Source organism: Lacerta agilis, chromosome 10 (assembly GCF_009819535.1).
Source record: "Lacerta agilis isolate rLacAgi1 chromosome 10, rLacAgi1.pri, whole genome shotgun sequence".
NCBI lineage: Eukaryota > Metazoa > Chordata > Lepidosauria > Squamata > Lacertidae > Lacerta > Lacerta agilis.
In genome coordinates this window covers 260,236-287,105 of record NC_046321.1, presented here as the reverse complement: position 1 = coordinate 287,105, position 26,870 = coordinate 260,236, and the positions used below count along the sequence as shown (strand labels likewise).

The 26,870-nt window shown below is 47.7% G+C and overlaps 1 protein-coding gene and 1 long non-coding RNA gene across 2 annotated transcripts; both read right to left on the bottom strand.

The window, feature by feature from the left end:
* Positions 1–11,814: 11,814 nt before the first annotated feature.
* On the bottom strand, positions 11,815–26,470 carry LOC117054170 (zinc finger protein 345-like). Its single transcript, XM_033162708.1, is given in 5 exon segments — positions 11,815–13,920; positions 23,836–23,854; positions 24,039–25,142; positions 25,665–25,791; positions 26,398–26,470. Coding segments are annotated over 5 exon segments (2,571 nt in total). The 5' UTR covers position 26,470; the 3' UTR covers positions 11,815–12,671.
* On the bottom strand, positions 15,396–16,637 carry LOC117054172. Its single transcript, XR_004427460.1, has 3 exons — positions 16,598–16,637; positions 16,347–16,428; positions 15,396–15,639 (listed from the first exon to the last, which is right to left on the bottom strand). It is a non-coding gene; the product is annotated as an uncharacterized LOC117054172 (long non-coding RNA).
* Positions 26,471–26,870: the final 400 nt, after the last annotated feature.

Below are 26,870 nucleotides of genomic sequence, written 5' to 3'. Positions count from 1 at the left end.
TACGGCTTTGCAGCGAGTATGATGGAGCCACGCAGTTTTCTCTGCAACTTTAAGAGAGGTGAGAGTGGTTAATAGTACCTGATATGGTCCTTCCCAGGTGGGTTCCAGTGGTGTCTTGAGGTAAGTCTTTGTCAAAACCCAGTCTCCCGGCTGGAAAGAATGCACAGTTTCGTCCAGTGGTAGATTTTGACTGGTAGCGGCGTACCTGTGTAGCGCGGTCAGCTGCTTCTGTAGTTGGATAACATAGTGAGTTAATTCGGACTCCCCAACCTCCAATTCAGAGGGCGGAAATTGGGTGTTGTAAACGGGGGATGGTCTCCCAAAAAGCAGTTCAAAAGGGGAAAGGTTCAATTTGCTGGAGGGGCAACTTCGGATATTATGTAATGCCAGAGGGAGTGCATTTATCCATTTCAAGCCAGCAGTCTTGCAGAGCTTACCTAGCTGCAGCTTTAGCTGTTGGTTGGCTCTTTCAACTTGACCAGAGGAAGGTGGGTGGTATGGGGTATGTAATTTCCATTTTATCCCTAGAGCCTTAGCTGTAAGTTGTACAACCTCTGAGGTAAAGTGGGTGCCCCTATCCGAGTCGATGTGACGTGGGACCCCAAAACGCGGTATTATTTCATGTAGGAGGACCTTGGCCACTACTTGAGCGGTAGCCCTGCGGGAGGGGAAGCATTCGATCCAACCCGTCAATTGATCGATTAACACGACCGCGTGTTTAAAGCCTTGGCATGGGGGCAGATCGATGAAATCTATTTGTAGACTTTCGAATGGTACAAAGGCCCAGGGTCTGGCTCCTGGTGGGCTCCTGGCAGTATGCTTGGGGTTGAAGCTCTGGCACGTATGACAGTTTTTGACAGCGGTTTTGGCCGCTAGAGCCAGTCCGGGGGCATACCAGCATCTTTGTATGGTGCCGATTAGTTTGTCTCTTCCCCAATGAGTACATTGGTGTAGTACTCTGAGATGTTTGGGCACCCAAAGTTTTGGCATTATGAGTCTCTTGTCAGGGAGATACCATACCCCGTCTTGAAAGATTGCCCCGTTCTCCTTCCAACCTTCTATTTCATCATTAGTTGCTACCGCATACATTTGTTTAAAGTCCACATCAGAAGGCAGAAGAGCACCTTGGAATTCGTGGCTAGGGTCAAGGGGTTGTAGAGCTACTTCTTGCGCCACACGATCGGCATAGCGATTCCCAGAGGAGATCGGATCCTTTCCTCTGGTATGTGCCTTGCAGTGTACAACTGCTATTGCCTCAGGAAGGTGAATGGAGTTCATGAGGCGTTCCACTAAGGGGGCGTGGGCAATGTGGGATCCAGCGGCTGTTAGGAATCCCCTTTGTAGCCAAATCTGTCCCGTGGCATGTACCAGCCCGAAACAGTACCTTGAGTCCGTATATATAGTGATTCGTTGGCCAGTTCCTATTTCACAGGCTCGGATTAAGGCAATAAGTTCTGCAGCCTGTGCGCTATACCGGGCATGTATGGGGCAAGCCTCTAAAATATCTTCATTAGTTACTACTGCATATCCGCTCTTTCTTTGACCTCCCACCACTTTAGAGCTACCGTCAGTATACATAATGAGATCAGGGCATTCCAGAGGAAGGTAGTCTAGGTCCTCCCGTGGTTTATCTGCATGCCGAACGATTTGGGAGCAGTCGTGGTGAGGCGTCCCGTCGTCCGGGAGTGGTAATAAGGTGGCAGGATTAAGAGCATTTACCCTTTTTATGGTGACATTGGAAGGGCTTAAAAGGATAGCTTCATACCTATTGAGTCTCTGGATGGTGAAGCGTTGGCAGCCCCTCAGATTAAGGAGGGTGGCAACCGCATGAGGGACATTTAGGGTCATTTGATGTCCCAAGACTGTTTCTTGTGCCTTTTCCAAGAGCAGTGCAGCTGCAGCCACTGCTCTTAAGCAGCCCACGTTTCCCAGTGCTGTGGGATCGAGTTGGAGGCTGTAGTAAGCCACCGGTCTATTCCTGCCTTGGAATGGTTGGGTAAGCACTCCAGAGGCTATTCCCTTATTCTCATGGACAAACAAAGCGAAAGGTAACCTGTAGTCAGGGAGTCCTAGCGCGGGGGAGGTCTTAAGTTCCCTTTTTATAGTCTCAAAGGATTCTAGCGCTTCTCCTGACCATTCAAGTCGTTCTGGGGCTTTCTCTTGAGTCATAGCTGTGAGGGGTCGGGTAAGTTCCCCAAATCTTGGGATCCACTGGCGGCAATACCCAGAAATTCCGATGAACCCACGGAGCTGTCTTTTTGTCTGTGGGAGTGGGAGTCTAGCTATGGTCTCTATCCGGTCAGTAGTCAGGGCACGTGTTCCCTCTCCCAGGATGTGTCCAAGGTATTTTACCTCCTTCTGACAGTACTGGATTTTCTTGGGGGATACCTTGTGCCCCTTGTACGCTAGAGCTGTAAGGAGAGTTTTTGTGTCCAGCTTACAGGATTCAACGTCCTTTCCACATAACAGAAGGTCATCAACGTACTGGCACAAGGTAGACCCCCCAGGGAGAGTAATATCCTGCAGATCTTGATACAGAATTGCAGAGAAGATCGCTGGGGATTCCACATAGCCCTGCGGTAATCTGGTCCAAGTTAACTGGCCGGTTTGCCAGGTAAAAGCAAAGAGGAATTGGCTGTCAGTATCTATCGGGATGCTGAAGAAGGCTGAGCATAGATCTATGACCGAATAAACTACAGTTCCCCCCGGTATGGAACTGAGAAGGTGCTGAGGGTTTGCCACTACAGCATGGCGAGGAATAACGAAGGAGTTGACAAGTCTCAAGTCCTGAACTAAACGCCATCTTACTGGGTTGGTATTGGGCTTTTTGACTGGGAGCAGGGGAGTGTTGCAAGGGGAGGCGCATGGAACTAGAACTCCCATTTTTAGAAATTCCTCGATCATTGGGGTCAGTCCATCTATAGCAGCTTGCGGTAGAGGGTATTGCCTAGTACACGGGAAAGGAAGGTCTTTCCTGTAGTTTATCTTTACTGGCGTGGCTGACTTGAGCAATCCAACGGAAGTGGATTCGGTGCCCCATAGCCAAGGGGGAACCGCATTCAATAGTTCTGCAGGCAAGTCAGAGTCTTTATCGTCTAATTCCTGTAGCACCCCTTGGAAATCAAAAACTGCCTCTTCGGGCATGTGCAAGTAAATGCCATCCTGGCCACATTGTATCGTGGCTTTTAATTTACAGAGCAGATCCCGCCCTAGAAGGTTAACCGGACTGGAGGTCAATAGAAAGGTGTGATCAACGGAAAGGGGGCCCAAAGAGACATGGGCAGACTCCGAGAGAGGGCAGACTCGTGGAATCCCATCCAGCCCCATCACTGTTCTGGATTCTGTCCCGGGGGCTAGATGGCTGTTGGTAAGGGTGGAATAAGTGGCCCCGGTATCTAGAAGACAGTCGTATAGCTTGCCATCTATTTCTATCGTGCAGATCGGATCCGAGGGAGAGAGTTGTAGAACGGGACCAAGAAATGGAAAAAAGGCTGGATCTGCTGCTAATTGTCAGTAATCGGCATGGTCCTCCACCATCATCTCTCGAGACACGTTGGGGTTGCGATGGGGCTGGGCGAAGGGATTAGCATTGTTGTTATGGTGTCTGGGATGTGGCACGGGAGGAAGGGGTGGTCTGGGGGACTGCGTTCGTGGAAAGTCATAGTCAGCATTAGGAGCCTTGTGGGTGGAGGTGGGATTTGGCGCGTAATCCTGTTTATGGTGTTGAAAGTTTCGGTCGTCTGATCTATAATTCCCGGGTTCCCTATATTTGGCCAATAGGGCGCAGTCCCGTTTGAGATGCCCTTTTTCGTGACAGTAGTAGCAGGCGCGGGCCTCTAAAGGAGGGGGTCCTTGTCCTCTTCCCCTTGGCTTTTCCCGAGATGGGGGAAATTCGCTGGAGTAGGCTAGTACCCGGGGGGTGTCTGGCTTGCATTCCTTTCGTTTTCTCTCGTCTCTAGAATTAAAGACTGATTTGGCTATGGAAAGTATCTCATTTATAGACTTCCCATCATAGCCCAAGTGGGTGTTCAATGCCTTCCTGATATCGGCTGCAGCTTGATCCTTAAAGAAACCTTTTACAATTACTTCATGCTGCGCACTTTCCGGATCTATTCCACCCCACGTTTTGATGGCTGATACCAGGCGGGTGTAGTAGTCAGAAGGGTGCTCTTCAGGGCCTTGGAGGACAGACTGGACTTTGGTCCAGTTTACAGTCCGCTGTCCAGCTGCCTGTAGTCCATCTAGGATGGCCTTTTTAAATATCTTAAGGCACCATGCTCCCCCGGCGGTGTTGTAATCCCAATTAGGCTCAATTTGCAGGTTCTGGGGGTTCAGTGGCGCCGTTCCCTCTGGCGGGTTTAACTGATAATCAGCTTTACTTAAGGCTTCCCCCGCTTTGGCGATTATCTCCCTCTTTTCCGCATCATTAAAAAGCGCATTTAATAGCATGTGTACATCCGCCCACGTTGGGTTATGCGTGGAGAAGATGGTAGCCACTTGCCGATAGCATTTGTCTGGATCGTCTCGGAGGGAGGGCATTTTGTCTGACCAATTTATTAAGTCAGACGTTAGGAAGGGCTGGTGGGTGAAGACCATGCGTGGGGGGTCTCCCGCTCGAGCGGGGGGTATTGGCAGGGCTCTTAAAGGGAGCACGGTTTCAACCTGGCCATTGATTGAGTTATCGCGGTTGCGCAGCCTAGAGGCGATCGGGGATGTACTAGCTTCGTCAGGGGAGGGGACATCCGATGTGTGAGCTGGCGAGTTTCCCCCTGCATCCGTTGGTGGGGGTCTAGAGTCCTCGGAACCCGAAGCTTCCGCAGGTAGCACACCTCCCCCCCCCGCAGGTAGTGAGCTAGGTGGGGCACGCTGTACAGCTGGGTCTGGAACTGCCCCTCCTCCTCCTCTTCCTCCCAGGCCAGGCGGGGGATTCGTTGATCCGGGATAATAGAAGGGGATGAGGGAGCGATCCAATTGTTCCTCCTGCATCCTAATATCATCATAAGGCGGCGGTCGAACAGGACTTAAGACAGCCATTTGACGGGCGATCTGTGTCTGTTGCATTCTAAAAAGCTCCCGCGCTTCTAAGAAAGCATTTAGATAGTAGATTTGGCGGGGTTTCTCATCAGCCAGGTAAAGTTTGAGCGCCTGGAGTTTAGATCCATTAAAAGAACCTTGTGGTGGCCATCGGGACTCCGGCTCTAGGCTCTGGGTATAGGCTACCCAAGATAGATTGCAGAGATCTCGTAGCTTAGATTTTGAGAGGTCCTTTCGCCCCTTGAGGTGTTTCCAGTTTTCTAACACGAACTTAAGTGGGGTGTCTGAGTCCATTCCACGGCAAAGAGGCTTCAGGGAAGCCTGATTGTCGGGAGGAGTCCACCCTTGCGCTTTGGAAGATTGGGCTCCCATTTTTAAAGGCGAAACCCAATTTGGACGAACTGCTCAACTAAGAAAGGGGACACACTTCAAAGGATAGAGAGGAGACACAAGAGGGTGGGGTGAGAAAGGAAACACTCTGTCAGTTTGCAAGCCTAATGGTTTAGTGCTTTTGAAGGAAGTCACACACTTAAAGGGAGTCCGCCTCCCTGTACCCCCCTTTTCCCAGACCGTCTGGACACACTCCGACGGATCGGACTGGGATGGGATCACTACACTTTCAGGCAAACCCTGTTCCTAGCCTTAGCTTCGTCTGACTGTTCTGCCTATCAGTTTCTCTCTTCCCCTGTCGTTCAACTCAGACTAAATCCGAACTCCACCAACACGTGTCAACTAGAAACCCTGGTGCGGGGCCCAATCCTCCACATGTACCTCCCGTTCTGCTACTCACGACAGCCCCTACCTAGCCATAAACCTAGGATCGGAATTCTTTGCCGAACGCTCGCCCAGTGCGATGCCGGTTCAGAACCCGGAAAATAAAGGGTGGAAAGGAACAAATGACCTTGCGTTCTCACATACACGGGTCATCCTCAACAAGAGTCGCCGTGCAGGAGGTGCGGCTTCATTTGATAAGAGGTGAGAAGAGCAGAGAGTAAAGGAAGAAGTAGATGTCTCTCTGGCCCCCTAACACCGTTCTGGACCCTTTTCCGACGGAGCCGGGTCAAGGAGCCAGGAGATGGAGGAGAGAGAGGGAGAGAGTGATATCCTTATCCTTCACTCAGCACCGTTCTGGACTTTTTTCCGACGGAGCCGGGCCGAGAAAGGAAAGGGAAAGGGAAGAGTTCCTCTCTGACACCGTTCTGGACCTTTTCCGACGGAGCCGGGTCAGAGAGAGAGAGAGAGAGAGAGAGAATTAGTAGAAATAGAGAGAGAGAGCAAGGAAGGAGAGAGAGAAGGTTTTAGCTGTCGTGAGTAAATTCACACGTTTCCACCCCCTCCCCGTGTTCTAAATCTGCACCATACTCACGTCCAAAATCCTTTGTAGATCCCGGGATCCTTTGCTGGCCGGCTTGACCGTGCCTTTGCTCCCTTTGGCTGGTCTCCCCAGGTAACAGTTGATTACCGCCCACGAAGAGAGGACAGAGAGAGGGAAAGAATCCCTGAGTCAAAGCTGCCCAGTGGCGCCTGGTCCTCTCCGCCTCACCCCTCACCCTCGTGGGAGAACCAAGGGTCCCGCTCCGTGGTCGCCAAGCTGTTAAAGGCAGCAGTTCGAGGGCTCCCTTGGGCAAAAACTGGAGACCACCACCAAAGTAAAGAGCAAACAGCAGCCAGTAGGCTTGGTCTTTATTGGTAGAAATACTGTCGCGACAGGGCTCCCACTCCTCAGCACGAAGGAAAGATGGAAGCCCCGAGAAGGAAGTGTCCCCGACTTTTATTGCCTTCCCCCCTTCCCACATAGATACACCCCCAAATTACATCAGACTACATTAAAGATTTCCAGGACGGGAGGGGCTAGGAGCAGAAACCTGAGTGGTTTCACACCTGGGCTACCCCCTCCAGGTAGTGAGGCACAAGAAGACAAAAGGTGATATTGCCCTAGGGTAGGGCCAAGCACAGTCCCATTGAGTGGAATCCACTCTGAAGAGGCAGTCCTTTATTAAACAGATTTCCTTGTCTGGCAGAGTTGAGGCGGGAAAATCCTGTCTTCCTGCGGACGTGGGGTCACGCTTCGAGGATTATGGAGGAGGGTGAACAATATGGAGGAGGCAGCCCTGAGCTAGCCCTGCTGGTTACCGGTGGCAGGGAGTCATACACAAGTCAGAAAAGGTCCAAAAGTACATAGAAATAGAGCGGAAACATTGTATAAAGGAATTGATACATTTGTGATTGGATCAGTCACGGTCGATTGAAAACGGAAACAATGTATTTGCACCTTGTCAGAGCTGTCAAAGCAGAGAGCCTGCAGTACCAGCGGGCTGGCCACCAGGGGCGCTATTTAGAACCGCCATTTTTATGAATGAATGGGATCCACGGAAGGAGAAGAGACGGGATCTTCGGGCCTATTTTCCTCTTATTTACGAGGACGGCCTCATGCAATAAAGGGTGTAAGGTTCAGGGAAACTGTGTGTGGTGCTTATGTAACTTGTGTGGGGAAATACTGCAACACAGCATTTGTCACTGAGGCCAAGCTCTCCTTTTCACTTCTATTAATGTCCGAATGTAGCCGTCTGGCCACAACTACTTCAGTTAATAAATGTGAATCTGAATTGGGGGCTTGGGGTTGGCATGCCTCCCCCCCCCGACCCAAAGACCCTCCCCAAAGGGGCCAGCAGCTCATCGGCGCAAAGGAAGCGCAGAGCTGCCGCTCGCCTGCAACCTCGCCCCTCTGCTCCTTGGTTTGGGGGTCGTCCCCCCTGCAGCAGCTGAGCAGCCCCCGCAGCCCTGGGACCCTATGGGTCAAGGGAGAGGGGACTCACCGGGTTCCTTCCAGGAGGGGCCACGGGGGCAACATTTCCAGAGAAAGACAACAGCCCCCCCCCTTTTTTTATTGGCGGGCCTCTCTAGGAATGCAGCTCAGTTCCCTGTGACTCTTGAAGGGAGGTGCTTTTCCTCTGGAGGACCTGTCCCTCTTTACCTCCTGTCCCTTCTAGGAATCCAGCTCTGCTCCTTTTAACCCTTGGCTAGCCAAGATGGTCAATATAGTTAAAGCTATGGTTTTCCCAGTAGTGATGTATGGAAGTGAGAGCTGGACCATCAAGAAGGCTGATCAGTGATCACCGAAGAATTGATGCTGTTGAATTCTGGTGCTGGAGGAGACTCTTGAGAGTCCCATGGACTGCAAGGAGATCAAACCGATCCATTCTGGAGGAAATCAGCCCTGAGTGCTCACTGAAAGGACAAATCCTGAAGCTGAGGCTCCAAGACATTGGCCACCAGCTCCCCAGCTCCCTATTGGTTGACCTCAGGTGATTCACAAAATACGTAATTAGTTCATAAAACAGTAATATTCCCTTTCCATTGATACACATTTGAGTTTACATTTCAGCAGTTGGATTACTGCTAACGTACAAGTTTATGGCTATGGTGAACTGTAGTGCTGATGCTACTGTGAAAGAAGGTGGTTGGGCTCATCGTCCCGGGCTTTGGGGAGGGAGGGGTAAACCGTTTAGTGCCCCCCTTCGTTTTCCATAACAGATGCTTTAGCCCAGATTCCTGCATTGCAGGAGGTTGGACTAGATGACCCTGGGGGTCCCTTCCAACTCTATGATTCTATGATTCCTGACTCGCAAGCTGAAATAAAGCAAGTGTAAAGGAAAAATCCCAGGTGTGGAACTGCCCAGCCACCTGGCCCTTAGGGATAAGCCCACTGGTTTCTGCGGAGTTAAATAAAAGAAGTCCAGCCACTGGAGCAAGGACAAGACAGGGTTTATTGCGCAATAGGTTACAGTCAAACTGCACACTCAGAACAGTGTTACAAGAACTTTTTAAAACCCCTATCATATCCCAGAATACAGTTTGGAAACATCATTACTACATCATCACTACATCACGAAAGGGAAGGGTTAAACATGATTGACATATAGGAAAAACAAGATTAGCATATGGGGGAAACAGAGCAAGATCAGGGAGATAGCCCTGAGCCAATGTGAATGGGTGTTCAGTATTGGCAAGGATACCTTGAGCACTTATCTGGGAGAGAACAATGGGATTCCAGCTGAGGGATATTAGCCCAGTGGCTTCCTGAAGCACCCAGAGATTACCTGCTGAGGCATTTCCCTGTGTACGTGGTCTCTCACCTACTGGATCATGGCGGAGAGATGGGTCCCCTTAAGGGCATCACTCCATACCCCAAATGAGTTTACCCGGGAAGAGACTTTGCTTAGGTGACCCCCCCCCCCATAATTTCCGTAACACAAGAAAGCCCTGAATTAATTGGGAGCCAAATACTGGAAAGCATGTATATATGCATGTAGTTTATAAAATGGTAGGAACGCAGGAATCTCAGTAAAAAGCTTCCTTGACAGATGGCCAACCTCTGCTTAAAAACCTACAAGGAAGGAGAACAGGAGAAAACAAGCTTGTTTGTAGCCTCATGAATCAGAAGGATGGGGGTGTCGTCCGTGGGCTTTTTTTTTAAATAAGACTTGGCAAGTCTCTGTCACTTCTCGGCTTTTGTTGTTGTTTAGTCATTCAGTCATGTCCGACTCTTCGTGACCCCCTGGACCAGAACACGCCAGGCCCTCCTATCCTCCACTGCCTCCCGCAATTTGGTCAGACTCAGGTTGGTCTCTTCGAGAACACTGTCCAGCCATCTCATCCTCTGTCGTCCCCTTCTCCTTGTGCCCTCCATCTTTCCCAACATCAGGGTCTTTTCCAGGGAGTCTTCTCTTCTCATGAGGAGGCCAAAGTATTGAAGCCACCTCATGAGGAGGGAGGGGCTTTTGCTCTGGAGGACCTGCCCTCCCCGTCTTTCTTTCCTGTCCTCTCTAGGAATCCAACTGGTTTCTGTTTAACCCTTGGCAAGCCGAGCGCACCCAGCTCCCTCTTCTCTCCCTCTGGAGAGCAGGAGCCCAGGGGGAGCCACGTGCATCGCGCGCAAAGCACCCAGAGATGCTTTATTTGGGGGACCCTCCTGGCCGGGGGCTGAGCTGCTCCTTCCCCCGGCCAGAAACAGGAGGAACAACTTGCAGGGGGAAAGGCTGTGTAAGAAGCAGGAAAGCCCCTCGGAGAATCAGGGAGTGGAAGAGATGGAAGGGACCCCCCAATGGTCATCTAGTCCAATCGCCCGCAGTGCACGAATCGCAGCTCAAGAATCCGAGACAGATGACCATCAAAGCCACCGTCTCATGGCTTTGGATGTAGGGCTGGGAGAGAGAGAGAGAGAGAGAGCCCGACTCAGTCCAAGACCGCCTTGTCCCGGTCCTCTTCCTCCTCCTCCTCTCCCTGGGAAAGTGGAAACATTCTATCTGAGCTGTTTCACAAAGGAAAGCTTGTATTTTCAATGAAACTTTGTATGAAATCGTTCATAAATGCGCAGTTCTTGCTTTTGGAACTTGTGTGCTGTGTGTTGCCCCATGCATTTTGGGAAACCTACTATCTTCTCTATTATGGTGCTGGAGGAGACTCTTGAGAGTCCCATGGACTGCAAGAAGATCAAACCTATCCATTCTCAAAGAAATCAGCCCTGAGTGCTCACTAGAAGGACAGATCCTGAAGTTGAGGCTCCAGTACTTTGGCCACCTCATGAGAAGAGAAGACTCCCTAGAAAAGACCCAGATGTTGGAAAAGAGGGAGGGCACAAGGAGAAGGGGACGACAGAGGATGAGATGGTTGGACAGTGTTCTCGAAGCTACTAACATGAGTTTGGCCAAACTGCGAGAGGCAGTGAAGGATAGGCGTGGCTGGCGTGCTCTGGTCCATGGGGTCACGAAGAGTCGGACACGACTGAACGACTGAACAACAACAACAACAACAACAACACTATCTTCCATGATCTTCTTTCAATCAATGGGTCTAGACAGCCAATTGTCTTCAAATGTTGTACTGTTTGCCCAGGTGTGCTGCCTGAGGGGATAACCCCCTATCAATGAACCCCAGGAAAAACCCATTTCCAGTGTCAATACTGGCCTTGTGTCTGGAATATGTAAATTCTCTAATCCTCATGGAATGAGACACACCTTAACCTGCCTGACCCTCTTGTAGCCTCCCCCCCCCATGTATTTCTGACTGCAGCTTGGAAAGGGGGTTTCCCAGATTGTGAATATTTAAAAGACAGTTGCACACCTTTTCCCAGGCTGCGTCTTTCTTCGCTTGCAGGGACACTGAACCTTGGTCACAATCAATAGAGACAATCTAAAGCTTCAAAGCCCACTTTGCTCCTTCTTTTCCTTGGTTACCTTCCCATTCTTCCTTGCTCTAACCCAGGCATGTCCAAAATCTGTTTTGGGGCCCTAATCTGGCTCACTGGCCTGTTTAATCCAGCCCCTGTGGCAGTTTATTTGGGGGGGGGGTCAAATCCTTAAAAAAGCTCAATAACTGGCCCTCATGCATGTTCACTTCATCAAATCTGGCTCTCTTTGAAAAAAGTTTGGGCAGCCCTGCTCTAGTCGAAGGACCCAACAACAGTTTGTGGGGTGTCCCAAAGGGAGTATCACCATAAACAAGCCCCCTGCCCGGTCCGTTCTTGTAAGGGATGAAGGAAGGCAGGCCATTTGTTCTTCTGCAGTGCTTTAAACACTCTGAATGTCTCCCCATGTTGTGTCGTCCCCCGTCCCCCTGCCGCCTTTGCTCAGAGGTGCTCTGACCCTGCCCACATATCCCTGTGCCACCTTCCCACTTCATTCAAGGTGCACAGCTAGGAGCTGGGTCTTTCACCAAACTCCCCCAGATAACTCTAATCTGAACACTTCACCCCAAATGTGAAGTGAATAATGAGCCGAGTGGTGGAATACAATGGATTTATTAAAAAATAAACAAGGGTTTCAAGGTAACTTTGTGTACATAAACGTATGGTTTCAAATGTTCCCATTTCTTGTTCTTTTTGTTGCTACTTTACTACGACTGCAACAATGGGGATTATAATGCTGTCTCTCTACTACTGATCTAACCAGCCCTGCTCCACAATTGCCCCTACTCTCCCATTCCATTCCACCTTCCACTCATCTCTACTGAAGAGGCTGCTGAGGAGGCCAGAGACCATCTTGGCTGCAAGTCCTGGGAGATGTGCTTCCTCCTTAAAGGCCTTTTCCATTTGGCCTGGGGGGGAGTGGACTGACTCCAGCTGCAGAAGCTGAGGATGCTGAACAGACTCTTGGGCTTAGTGGGTGGGGTGGGCTTGTTCCTGTTGGTTTATTGTATCTTTGTTTTAGATATTGTTGTGATTTATATGGAAATTGTTCAGTTTGGTTGCACATTTTTTTATTTACTGTTTATCACAACTTTTGCTATGTTGTATTTATGATTCAATTATTCTATTCAACCCCCTTTTCAAACTCTCAGCCAGTCACCACTCACCCCAGCATTCCAAATTCACACTATCCCCACCCCTAGCTAACATTAAATCTACTATTACACTGCAGTTACCATTATTACATTAATTATTTTGATACATGTGCATGGAACTTTAAATACAAACACCACAATGTCGCACCCAAACTTTAAGCAGACAGACATGGATGCTCATTTTCTGAGAGTCTTGTTAGAGAGCTGGTGTGGTTAAGAGCTCTTCAACAGTGGAACAGACTCCCTTGGAAGATGGTGGTTTCTCTATCCTTGAAGGTCCGTAAGCAGAGGTTGGACTAGATGATAATCAGGGTCCCTTCCAACTCTACAATTCTATTATTCTCCCCACTGTGAGTTCTTTGATGGGAAGTGAGATTGGCTCTCTTACTGAAGCTCTTTCCACATTCCAAGCACTGATAGGGCTTCTCTCCTGTATGAATTGTTTGATGGGAAGTGAGACTTTCCTTCCAAGCAAAGCTCTTTCCACATTCCATGCACTGAAATGGTTTCTCCCCACTGTGAGTTCTTTGATGAGAAACGAGATTTGAGTTCCGACTGAAACTCTTTCCACATTCCAAGCACTGATGTGGCTTCTCCCCTGTATGAATTCTTTGATGAGAAGTGAGACTGTCCTTCCACGTGAAGCTCTTTCCACATTCCATGCACTGAAATGGTTTCTCCCCTGTATGAATTCTTTGATGGGAAATGAGCCTTTCCTTCTGACTGAAGCTCTTTCCACACTCTAGGCATTGAAATGGTTTCTCCCCACGATGAATTCTCTGATGTTGATGGAAATTTGCGCTTGCATTAAAGCTCTTTCCACATTCCATGCAATGATATGGTTTCTCTCCTGTATGGATTCTTTGATGGGAAGTGAGACTTTCCTTCCGACTGAAGCTCTTTCCACATTCCACACACTGATAGGGTTTCTCCCCTGTATGAATTCTTTGATGGGAAGTGAGATGGGCCCTGTGACTGAAGCTTTTTCCGCATTCCGTGCACTGGTAAGGTTTCTCCCCTGTATGAATTCTTTGATGGGCTGTGAGATTGGCCCTTTGACTGAAGCTCTTTCCACATTCCATGCACTGATAGGGTTTCTCACCTGTATGAATTCTTTGATGGAAAGTGAGATTGGCCCTCTGACTGAAGCTCTTTCCACATTCCAAGCACTGATAGGGTTTCTCACCTGTATGAATTCTTTGATGGGAAATGAGACTCCTCTCGGAATTGAAACTGTTTCCACATTCCATGCACTTAAATGGTTCCTCCCCTGTGTGAATTCTTCCATGTGAAGTGAGACTTTCCTTCCAACTGAAGCTCTTTCCACATTCCAAGCACTGATAGGGTTTATCTCCTGTATGAATCCTTTGATGGGATGTGAGACTTCTCTTGGAATTAAAGCTGTTTCCACATTCTGAGCACTGATATGGTTTCTCCCCACTGTGAATTCTTTCATGAGAAGTGAGATGGGTGCTCAGACTGAAGCTCTTTCCACATTCCAAGCACTGGTATGGTTTCTCTTTGCCGTGAATTCTGTGATGGGAAGTGAGAGGGACGCTCAGACTGAGCCTCTTTCCAAACTCAGAATATTCATATGGCTTCTCCATTGTGTGGATTTTGTCATTGCCTCCCTTGTTATTAATTTCTAGTTCATCACCACCTGCAACAAAGAGAGAAATATATTAGAACCTGAGGAATAAAAGGAGACCCCTATTTTTGAACAACACTAATTAACACCTTTGATAGAGGAAGAACTGAAGGGAGTGAGTTAGATGTGAAGTCTTACTATAGGTTTCACTTAATTTGCTGACTGGCATTAACTGACATATTTATGAAGACCTGAAATTTGAAAAGTCAAGCTCTTTCATAGGATGGAATTTGTTTGCCCACATCATGGAATCCGCTCCATCTCCAATGACAGTGTTCTCTTTGGTCAACCAAAACCAACAGAAGCAAAAACAAAAACAGAAACTCCTGACAGAAACTACTTTGACTTCTGTCACTTCTCTAAAACCAAGAGTTCAAAAGGCCTGTGCAGTTCAGACCAGGCTAATCACTGGAGGAAGAATATTCAAAGACAAAACAGTCTTTAGCCCTCCATTTAAGATGAGCTGTGCAGCGTATTAGAATCCCAGATGCTGTAAATGGCGCAGTGAAGTTCCACCAAAATCTAGAAGGTTGATCACATAGAGCTATGTATGGAATTTCCAAACATGTATTATGATCCAACAGGGAGCCTTACGAAGAGAGTCCATGATCCCACAAATCTCCTCCATGACTTCCTTATGCAGAGCTCTCTGGTCATGATCCAGCAACGCCCATTCTTCATCTGTGAAATGAACAGTGACATCTTCAAAGCACACTAGACCCTAAAAGAGAAAGAGAAAGGTCCTCCTCTTAGTCAGAATGAAGATGATCTACCACACATTGCTCTGTTCTTTTCTTTTTTCTTTTCATATTTTTTATTAGTTTTCCAATATACCCCCAATAATAGCCAAATTATAGCAACAGCAATTAATTCCCAAATTATACAATTATCAAAGTGCCAATCAACTTCCAATTAATACATTTTAGTTAAAGTGACTCTCCGCATGATGGTTTGGGTGCATTTTCGATCTTATATCACTATGTTCCATAATCTTAATTAATGTCAGTTACATTTCAGTTATTGTAATAATAATCCATTAGTCAACAGCTACATAATTAATTATTTCCATTTGTGATGTTACAAAAGATAAATTTATAAAGCTTCAAGTGAGGAACTGAAACTATTATCTTTATTCTGCCCTGTGTGTGAAAACTGTTAAATCCATGGAGATTCCTTCTGTCCATATATGATATTGTCTTTCACTTCCCAGCTGTTGTTTTCTCCTATCGTGGCTTGGGGCAGAAGTGAATCTCAAAGTTTCTCAGAGGTCTTATGTCTCTGTCCCTTGCTTCGATGTCTTGGAACAGGCAACTGTCTGCTAGAAACCATTCTGTCTCACTAGTAAAACATCTCACAGATCTTCACCATTTCCCCCTCAGCCTAGGAAATGTTGGGGGAGGGGAGGGGGAGGGGGGACCCTCCCAATGCCCTAAAGCCAATTTCAAGGGGCACATGTGGGTACATGGAGGGGTGGGGAGGGAAAGCCTCCCTGTGAAACTCATGGGGCTGGTTAGCTGAATCCTGGCCCCCAACCTGATCTGGTTCCACAGCCACTGCTTCCCTTCTGCCACCATGAAAAGATGGATGAGGAGGTCTTGCTGGCATCCTTCTGTCACCTGCAAGAGACAAAGGTGGGTGGGAGGTCATGCTTTCCTCTGAGGCTGAGCACTATGTATCAAACTACAGAAGGGCCTCCGAAAAAGTCTCATCTACTGAGCGCATTTTGACATTTGTACCCATTTCAAAGGGGCAGATGGGACTTGTCAACCTGGGAAGGTAACCCATCTAGGAGATGGAGAACTCTGACCCTAAACCTCCGCTGCTTTGCAGCTTTGCTCGTTTGTGAGAAAGGCTTCAGGAGTAAAACTAGGAAAAATCTATGTCTGCTGCATTGCAGTAAACCAGAGTGGGGTCCCTAAGATGGTTGAATGGCACCTCGTGGGCCTTCCGGCAACTCTTGCAGCCAGGCAGGCTCCAAATGTCATGCTCTGCTTTCCTTGGCCACATAAGCAAGGCTGAGGAGGGGGGTCATGTCACCTGGGCAGTCCAGGACCCCCCCACACACACACTGCCCTGGCTTGGTCTCCAGGGAAGTTGGTGCTAACACAGCAGTCTGACTTCACCACCAGGGACACACTGCATTGACTCTTGAGACAGACTGATGGCAACAACCCACTTCATATTTCATATTTTAGCTCTGTAAAAATAATGTACATTTCCCTTCCTTGGAGTTCTTGTTCCCAAGTACCTTCTCCCATGGATTTGTTTCAAAATCCACAGAATGTCACCAAAGAGAGGGGGAACGGAACACTTTCCTCCTTACCCAGCGGCCTCTCTCTGGTATCCAATGGAGTCCTTTCAGTCTCAGAGGAATCCAGGCCCATTTCTGAAAACAGATCTTTTCCCTGAAAGAGCAACAAAGATTCAAAACAGAACGGGGAAGAACTATTATAAAAGAAATGGCAGGGGTATCCAATCTCATTCATTGGATGCTTTCCAAAAATAATGGGGCATTAGTAGGGAATTTTGGGATACTCTCCCTCATGTTCTGAACCACAGGAAAGTCTCTCTCACCTGCTGCTCTGCCTGCCTTCTCTCCACTGCCTGACTCAGGAGGAAACCTTCAGCCAGGGCCACTGCCTGGGAACTGGTCTCCACTCCACATTCCTTCACCCAGCTCTCCATCTCTGGTGGAAAGACAGCCAGGAACTGCGCCAAGATCACCAGGTCCAGCACCTCCGCTTTCGTGTGCCTTTCTGGCTTCAGCCATTGATGGTAAAGGCTGTAGAGTCGGCTGCAAACCTCTCGAGGTCCTTTGGCCTCCAGGTAGCAGAATTGCCTGAACTGCTGGCTTTGTACATCTGAGTGGAGGGTGTCCTCCTCACCCAGGATATTCTGCACAGCGTTTTCCCAGAATCCCCCACTGCTCTCAGTTCTGATGCCATGGCCTCTTCCTGCTTCAGGCCCTGATGAGTCTTGCTCATCCATCTGTGCTCTCAGGAAGACTCCAAGAGAGATGAAGGAATCCCTTTTGTCTTCTGCCAAGTTCTGTCTGTCTGAATTAGTGGTAATAGCAAATTCTACAATGCAAATACATGGTTGTGTTACAAAACTGACACACTGTCAGGAGAAGAAAAGGGTTCCGTAAAGAAGCATGTATGAGTCTTGGGAGAGCCAGCTCTGGACTGTACCACAACCCAGACTATCAGGTTTATTTAAAAAGGAAAGAGAAGAATGAGAACGAGAAGCAAGTCCCTAGCCCTCCTAGAGGGAAAGTTACTATGCAAAATGTGCAGGGAGCTGTTGGTCATTCTGAGAAATGAATCAGCCCAGTCCCCTGGTAGTGCAGGAATCACAGCTCAGGTTCTCCAAAGGGCTTTCTGTCCAGTCTCAAAATATCCTCTGAACATCGGAGGGGTTGCATGTCTGAATGAACACACCCGTGTCAGCCAGGAGTCTGGATAGCAGCCCTGTCTGGTTCATGGGCGGGTGGGGGTGGGGAAATGGAGGGCCCACTTGCATCAGAAGAGAAGAGGAGCCCTGCAGGACCAAGCCAAAGGGGCCCCTCTTGCGTCCAGCCTCCTCTTCCCACAGGGGCCAACCAGTGCTCCTTATGGGAAGCCCACCAGCAGGACGGGGGCGCAAGAGCCCCTCTCTCCACCTGCAGCCTCCGACGGGGGAGACAGAGCACAGGAGCCACCCATCGCCCTCTCCTCGCGCCGCACGAACTGGCCTCGTCCTCAGCTGGTGCCCATTTCCACAGGTTTTAGTACACATCGCAGGACTTTCTTTTATCTTCCTTCAATCTGCCCAAAGTCTTTCTTTTTTATTGCATCAGTCAAATTTTAGGTTTTAGCGTGTATTTCATGTCCGAATGTTCCCGTCCGGCTACAACCTCTATCAATAAATGCGACTGAGATCCAAAACTCTGAATAGGATTCCCCCCCCCCAATGATTTTTTTCCTTGACGGCAACACCCTCCCCAAAGGATCCAGCAGCACATCCACGCAAAGGAAGCGCAGAGCTGCCGTCCTCCTGCGAAGTCGCCCCTCCCCAGCAAAACCCTCCGTGTCCTGACTTGCCCCCCCCCGCATAATCTGCGCAGCACCCCCCCCCCCGCTGCACCCTCTCCCTGCAGCCCCGGGACTCCCCCTATCCCCAGTGCAACCTCGGTGGAGGGGGGACTCACCGGGATCCCCGCCGGCTTCACTGAGGCAGCATTCGCAAAGAGACAAAAGCACCCCTTCCTTGCAGGAGAAGACTGGGGAGGGAGGGGCTTTTGCTCTGGAGGACCTGACCCCCCCTCTTGACTTCCTGTCCTCTATAGGAATCCAGCTCGGTTCCTTTTAACCCTTGGCAAGCCGAGCGCAGCCAGCTCCCTCTTTCTCCCTCTCGAGCGCAGGAGCCCAGGAGGCTTATTTTGGGAGGCGCTGGGGGCTGAGCTTCTCCCTCCCTGGCCCAGAAACAGGAGAAGCAACTTGCAGCGGGAAAGGCTGTACAAGAAGCAGGAAAGCCCATCAGAGAATTAGGGAATGGAAGAATTAGAAGAGGCCCCCCGCCCCCCCAAAAAGTCACCAATCGCCCGCAGTGCATGAATCACAGCTCAAGGATCCCCCGCTGAAGCCCCCAACCTCTGCCCAAAACCGGTAACAAACCATAGTGCATCGTTAAACTATGGACCTCTCTCCTGCAGGAGGCAGTGCTGCCACGGTTACCGGGAATTGGAAAGGGGGGGGGGGGGTCGTGGGAGCCTTGCCTCTCCACACCACGAGGCAAGACAAAAGAGTCTCCGCTGCGCATCACCAAACCATTCACTCGCGCACATTCCCTGCCTTTCACCAGTCAAACCAAATCCCTCTAGTGTCAAGAGAAAGAAACAAAATAGAAAATTCTTTCCAGTAGCACCTTAGAGACCAGCTGAGTTTGTTCTTGGTATGTGCATGCACACGAAAGCTCATACCAAGAACAAACTCAGCTGGTCTCTAAGGTGCTACTGGAAAGAATTTTCTATTTTGTTTCGACTATGGCAGACCAGCACGGCTACCCACCTGTAAGAGAAAGAAACAGAAACATCTCTGCAAAGGCATCGTATCGGCAACAGAGGCTCAGCTCAGGACCCTGCGACTCCCCACTGAGCCCTAGACATCCAACAAAGGAAAACGGGGAAAGTGTCAGTACCAAATGGCTTAAACCACAGAGTCTAGGGCTTGCCGATCAGAGATCAGAAGGTCGGCGGTTTGAATCCTCGTGACGGGGTGAGCTCCCTTTGCTCAGTCCCTGCTCCTGCCCACCTAGCAGTTCAAAAGCAAGTGCAAGTACAGTAGATAAATAGGTACCACTCCAGCGGGAAGGTAAACAGCATTTCTGTGCGATGCTCTGATTTTGCTACAAGCGGCTTAGTCATGCTGGCCACATGACTCAGAAGCTGTATGCCAGCTCCCTCAGCCAGTAAAGCGAGATGAGCGCTGCAACCCCAGAGTTCCTTTACCTTGAAGGTGCTACTGGAAGGAATTTTTTAATTTTGTTTCTACTACGGCAGACCAAACTAATACCAAATGTAGCCATTCGCTGTTTCTATGTACAGGCTCAATGGGAAAGCATTAGAAATTCATAAGAAATCACTCGTTGCATCAATCTTCTCAGTTCCAATGGCATTTAGGGCCCAGGGAAGTGAGGTATTAGGGGAGGGGTCAGTGAGCCCACCATAATCCCAGAGATATAGTCATGTCTGCCGGGACAGTCATGTCTGCCGGGCAAGATACACCCAAGGAGTTATGACGCAATATATTAAATACTTTCCTTTGGAAGTACATGTGAAGGACTGTATTTGATTGACAGGAGCATGCTTGGTTCCCAGGTTCTACAAGAGATCACACCCTTTCTGTGACATATCTATGATGCCTTGATGATGCATCCTGAGATGTATTATGGGAAACTTTAAAATACTTGTGTAACCATTGTTTGGGGCTTCTGGCTGCTTTGTGGTAGTTTGTGGTAGTTGGAAGTCTTGTTGCAACAATAAAGATCAGACCCACAGGTTGCTGTTTTGCTTCTATCTCCTGGCTGAAGTCTCTCGCTTGTGACCCCTGATCAGAACCTATGGAAGTCAAGGCTAGGCAATTGTGGGGTGCTCCAAGGCACCAACTTGGATGACTTTTTAAAAAGACAAATTCATGGAGGAGGAGAATCATAGAATCATAGAGTTGGAAGAGACCACAAGGGCCATCCAGTCCAACCTCCTGCCAAGCAGGAAACACCATCAAAGCATTCCTGACAGATGACTATCAAGCCTCCGCTTAAAGACCTCCAAAGAAGGAGACTCCACCACACTCCTTGGCAGCAAATTCCACTGTCAAACAGCTCTTACTGTCAGGAAGTTCTTCCTAATGTTCAGGTGGAATCTTCTTTCTTGTAGTTTGAATCCATTGCTCCGTGTCCGCTTCTCTGGAGCAGCAGAAAACAACCTTTCACCCTCCTCTATATGACATCCTTTTCTATATTTGAACATGGCTATCATGTCACCCCCTTAACCTTCTCTTCTCCAGGCTAAACATACCCAGCTCCCTAAGAGAGAGCTATAAGCCACAATGGCTATGTTCTGCCTCCACAGGAGGCAGTGAATACTTCTGAATACCAGTTTCTGGAATCCAGAGGAGGGGAAAGGACTCTTGTGCTCGGATCCTGCTCACAAGCTCCCCACTGGGACATCTGGCTGGCCACTGTGAAGACAGGAGGCTGGACTAGATGAGCCATTGGCCTGATCCTGCAGGCTTGTCTTAGATTCGTCTTAGATTCTTAATATTAATCTTTTTGCAGATGTAAGGGCCCAGAGAATCAATTTAGGTTGACCATTTGTCATGCCCCATGGATTAGGTACATAGTTTCAGATGATGCTTAATAATAATAATAACAACAATAATTTTGGGTTTCCGCAAAATAGATTTATATATCCTAGTAGTCCCCCCCCAAAAATTGCTAATGTCAAACACTGTCTAAACATGTTTCAACAAGGCATTCTCCTAATTGCAACAGCATGTTGTCATCACTAGACCATGTTCATGCTATCATAATGGATAAACTCTGAATGGAATCTTTTGTTGTATGAGACATTGTTTATAATCTAATGACATTAGAAATGGAGGCTGGAATATTTTCCCATTGTTTAATTGAGATGGTGTCATTAGTTCTTTATTCCATTAGTTTATCAAAGTCTGAGAGTTAAATTGATTAATAGACCCTAAACATCTATAAAAAGTTTTTTTATAGCTGGTTTTTTAGCCTTTAAGGATTCAATCAAGTGTTTGAATATCTTAGGCATCTTGGATGCGGTAAAAGCTGCCAGTCCAAATACAGATGTTAGCAGATATTGCTAACAAAATAAAAAACCATCTGGGGCACAACCAGGTTGTATTCACTGCTCCAAACGTCGGACTTCTGGCTGTTTGCTGGGAGAGCTGGCCTGCCTCTTCTTCAGGGCAACTGTCACAGCCACTTTTCCATCTCAAGGCAGCATACAAAGCTCAACACCCACCCAGAAATACCCTCCCCCTTTAAAAAAAGCAACAACGATCAAATACTTTAAAAATCAGCACCTAAACCGGGTCAGCAAATGCCTGGGGGGCTAAAACAGATGTGAATGGGCAGCCCAAAACAGAGCGCATTGTGTGCGTGCAACTTGCAAGAGAGCAAAGGAACAGAGGGTTCAAGGTGCATAGCTAGGAGTTGTGACTTTATTGGGTCTTTCACCAAATCCCCTTTATTCCCACTTGTATCCCAAAGAACTCTTATCTGAACACTTCACCCCAAACGGAGCGAATAAGGAGATGTGCAGTGGAAGACAACAGAATTATTAAAATATAAGCAAGGATTTCACGATAACTTTGTGTACATACCAATCTGATCTCATTTTTTGACAGAATTACAAGCCTGGTAGATGAAGGGAACGCTGTGGATGTAGCCTATCTTGATTTCAGCAAGGCCTTTGACAAGGTGCCCCATGATATTCTCGTAAAGAAGCTGGTAAAATGTGGGCTAGACAATGCTACCATTCAGTGGATTTGTAACTGGCTGACTGACCGAACCCAAAGGGTGCTCATTCACGGCTCCTCTTCATCCTGGAGAGAAGTGACTAGTGGGGTGCCACAGGGTTCTGTCTTGGGCCCAGTCTTATTCAACATCTTCATCAATGACTTGGATGATGGGCTTGAGGGTATCCTGATCAAGTTTGCAGATGACACCAAATTGGGAGGGGTGGCTAATACCCCAGAGGACAGGATCACACTTCAAAATGACCTTAACAGACTAGAGAACTGGGCCAAAGCAAACAAGATGAATTTTAACAGGGAGAAATGTAAAGTACTACACTTGGGCAAAAAAATGAAAGACACAAATACAGGATGGGTGACACCTGGCTTGAGAGCAGTACATGTGAAAAGGATCTAGGAGTCTTGGTAGACCATCAACTTGACATGAGTCAACAGTGTGATGCAGCAGCTAAAAAAGCCAATGCAATTCTGGGCTGCATCAATAGGAGTATAGCATCTAGATCAAGGGAAGTAATAGTACCACTATATTCTGCTCTGGTCAGACCTCACCTGGAATACTGTGTCCAGTTCTGGGCACCACAGTTCAAGAAGGATACTGACAAGCTGGAACGTGTCCAGAGGAGGGCAACCAAAATGGTCAAAGGCCTGGAAACGATGCCTTATGAGGAACGGCTTAGGGAGCTGGGTATGTTTAGCCTGGAGAAGAGAAGGTTAAGGGGTGATCTGATAGCCATGTTCAAATACATAAAAGGATGTCATACAGAGGAGGGTGAAAGGTTGTTTTCTGCTGCTCCAGAGAAGCGGACACGGGGCAATGGATTCAAACTACAAGAAAGAAGATTCCACCTAAACATTAGGAAGAACTTCCTGACAGTAAGAGCTGTTCGACAGTGGAATTTGCTGCCATGGAGTGTGGTGGAGTCTCCTTCTTTGGAGGTCTTTAAGCGGAGGCTTGACAGCCATCTGTCAGGAATGCTTTGATGGTGTTTCCTGCTTGGCAGGAGGTTGGACTGGATGGCCCTTGTGGTCTCTTCCAACTCTATGATTCTATGAGGTGAGCACCGCAACCTCAGTGTCATCCGTGACTGGGGGGTCCCTTTACCTTTTACCATTATTACATAAATTACTTTGATACATGTGAACAGAACTTTAGATAAAAAGACCAGAACATCACACCCAAACGTAACAGGTGCGCACCACTTTCTGAGTCCTGTTAGAGAGGTAATGCTATTCTAAGTTGGATCAGCAGAAATATAATGTCCCCGTCAAGGGAAGTCATAGTCCTGCTCTGTTCTGCTTTGGTCGGACCACACCTTGAGTAATGTGTCCCGTACTGAGTTCCACAATTTAAGAAGGATGTTTATAAGCTGGAACGTGTGCCAAGAAGGGAAACCAAGATGATCAAAGGTCTGGAAAGCTAGCCTTATGAGGAACTGGTATGGGTGCTAGGCATGTTCGGCCTGGAAAAGAGGAGACTGTGAGAAGAGATACGATGGCCATCTTCAAATATCTCCAGGGCTGTCACGTGGAAGATGGAGCAAGCTTGTTTTCCCCTGCTCCAGAAACTAGGACCTGAACCCATGGCATCAAGTTACACAAAATGAGATTCCCACAAAACATCAGGAAGAACTGTGAGGGTGGATCCAAACACAGGAAAGAAAACACTATAAAAATAGTTATAATAAAAGAAAGAAATCTCTATGGAAAATGGCATTTTAAAGTTTCCTGCTCTCTGGCACCATCTGGTGTTGCATGTATATAGCACATTGAATTCACTGTTTCTTTACTATTGTAGCTGACTCGTCAGATGGCAAGAGCTCTTCCACAGTGGAACAGATTCCTTTGGAAGATGGTGGCCTCTCCTTCCTGCGAGGCTTTTAAGCAGAGGTTGTACTACATGATTATGAGGGTCCCTTCCAATTTTCGCTGCTGTGAGTTTTTTTGATGGGAAATTAGATTGGCCCTCTTACGGAAGCTCTTCCCACATTCCAAACACTGATACGGTTTCTCCCCACTGTGAGTTCTTTGGTGGGAAGTGAGATTGGACCTCTGACTGAAGCTCTTTCCACATATGAAGCACTGATGTGGTTTCTCTCCTGTATGAATTCTTTGATGGGAACTGAGACTGTCTTTCCGACTGAAGCTCTTTCCACATTCCAAGCACTGATAGGGTTTCTCTCCAGTGTGGATTCTTTGATGGGAAGTGAAATGGGCCCTGTGACAGAAGCTCTTTCCGCATTCAACACACAGATACGGTTTCTCCCCTGTATGAATGCTTTGATGGGCAGTGAACCTGTCCTTCCAGGCGAAGCTCATCCCACATTCCAAGCACTGGTAGGGTTTCTCCCCTGTCTGAATTCTCTGATGGGAAGTGAGACTTTTCTTCACAGTGAAAATCTTTCCACATTCCAGGCACTGATGTAGTTTCTTCTCTGTATGAATTCTTTGATGGGAAGTGAGATGGGAGTTCCGAATGAAGCTTTTTCCGCATTGCAAGCACTGGTAGGGTTTCTCCCCTGTATGAATTCTCTGATGGGATGTGAAATGGGCTCTCTTACTGAAGCTCTTTCCACATTCCAAGCATTGATAGCATTTCTCGCCTGTATGAATTCTTTGATGGGCTGTGAGATATTTCTTCCTGGTTAAACTCTTTCCACATTCCAGGCACTGATGTGGTTTCTCCCCTGTATGAATTCTTTCATGGGAAGTGAGACTGTACCTCCGACCAAAGCTTTTCCCACATTCCAAACACTGGTAGGGTTTCTCCCCTGTATGAATTCTTTGATGACATGTGTAATGGGACCTTTGACTGAAGCTTTTCCCACATTCCATGCACTGATGTGGTTTCTTCCCTGTATGAATGCTCTGATGGGTTATGAGATGGGAGTTCCGACGGAAGGTCTTTCCACACTCCAAGCACTGATACAGTTTCTCCCTGCTGTGAATTCTTTGTTGGGAAGTGAGAGGGTCGCTCTTACTGAAGCTCTTTCCACACTCCAAATATTGATATGGCTTCTCCAATGTATGGATTATGTCATGGTCTCCTTTGTTCTTAATTTCTGATTTATCACCGCCTGCCAACAGAGAGAGAAATGAATAAGAGCTTCAGTAAAAAATGGAGACCTCCATTATTGAACCATACTAATTAATGGAAGAAGAGAAGGGAGTGCGAAGGTGAGGTCTTACTACATGGTTCACTGCCTTTGTTGACTGACATAAACTGACATATTGATGGGAACCAGAGATTCGAAACGCCTGGCTCTCTCCTGGGATGGATTTCTTTTGCCCAACCATGGAATCTGCTCCATAAAAACCTGACAGAAGCTACTACAACTTCTGTCCCCAAACGAAATCCATCATTTCAAAAGGCCTGGAAAGTTCAGATGAGCCAGATCATTGTTTAAAAACACATAATTGGAGGAAGTATATTTGCCGATGATAGTCTATAGCCCTCCATTCAAGGTGACCTCTGGAGGTGCTGGAATTCCAGAATCTGTAGGTGCTGCTGTTGAGCTCCATCAATATCTGGAGCTTGGTCACATAGAGATATGGGCTGAATTTCAAAACGGATAAAATGATCCAACCAGGAGCCGTACCGAGAGAGGCCACGATGTCATGATTCTCCTCCATGACTTGTTGATGTAGAGCTCTCTGGTCAGGATCCAGCAATGTCCATTCCTCCTCTGTGAAATGAACTGCGACATCTTCAAAGCACAGAGGACCCTGAAAGAAAAAGAAAAAGAAAAAGATGCTTCTCTTAGACAGCATAAATATTATCTACTGCACATTTCAGTGTTGTTTTCATGGGATTGTTTTGCTGCTCATTTTAATTATGGATTCTTCTTTTAACGTCTTAATGCAATTCTTTTATTATGTTTTAATGATGAATATTAAACTTTGTGTAAATGGTTGGAACTCCACATTTTGTGCTTTAGATCCTTCTGGCTGAGCAAGCATTCCCATTTGCCAGATTAAAGGATTCCCACTTTCTTCTCCCAAAGGGCTCTTCCGGGGAAAACCTTTCTGATGCCCTAAAGCCAGTTTCAAGGAGTGAATGAAATCATTTCAGTGACATTCAAGTGACAGCAAGGAGGCTGTTCTTTACTCTCTGCACATTAACCTTCTCAAATGGCATTTTCAGCCTTTGTTCAGGGCAGATTTGTTAAGAGGAGGAGAGATATTCCCCAGTTTGGCAGGGAAGGGCGGGGTATAAATAAAATTTTATTATTATTATTATTATTATTATTATTATTATTAGTTTGGGTCTGGAGGGACACCCTGGCTGCCCCACCCCTTAGCCCCCTTCCCCACAATGCTCTTTCTGCCTACCTGATCTGGTTCCACAGCCACTGCTTCTCCTTCTCCATGAATAGATGGATGAGGAGGTCTTGCTGGCATCATCTGGTCACCTGAGAGAGACAAGAGTGGGTGCTTTTCTCTGAGGTTGAGCACTACATCTCCAACTACAGATGGGCCTTAGAAAAAGTCTCACCTGCTGAATGAATTATTACGACCTTTGTACCCATTTCATATTTTGGTTGCATAAATATACATCTTCCTTCTTGGCCCCAAGTGTCTTCCCCTCAAAGATTATAAGAACCAATGGATCTTCTCTCCTTGGGGTTCTTAACGCAAAAGATGGAAAGAACCCATGGATTAGTTTCGTAATCCACAGAATTTGACCAAACACAGAAAAACCTCCTTACCCAGAAGCCAATCTCTGGTGTCCAACGGAGTCTTCTCTGCCTCAAAGGAATCCAGGCCCATTTCTGCAAACAGATCCTTTCCCTGAAAGAGAAACA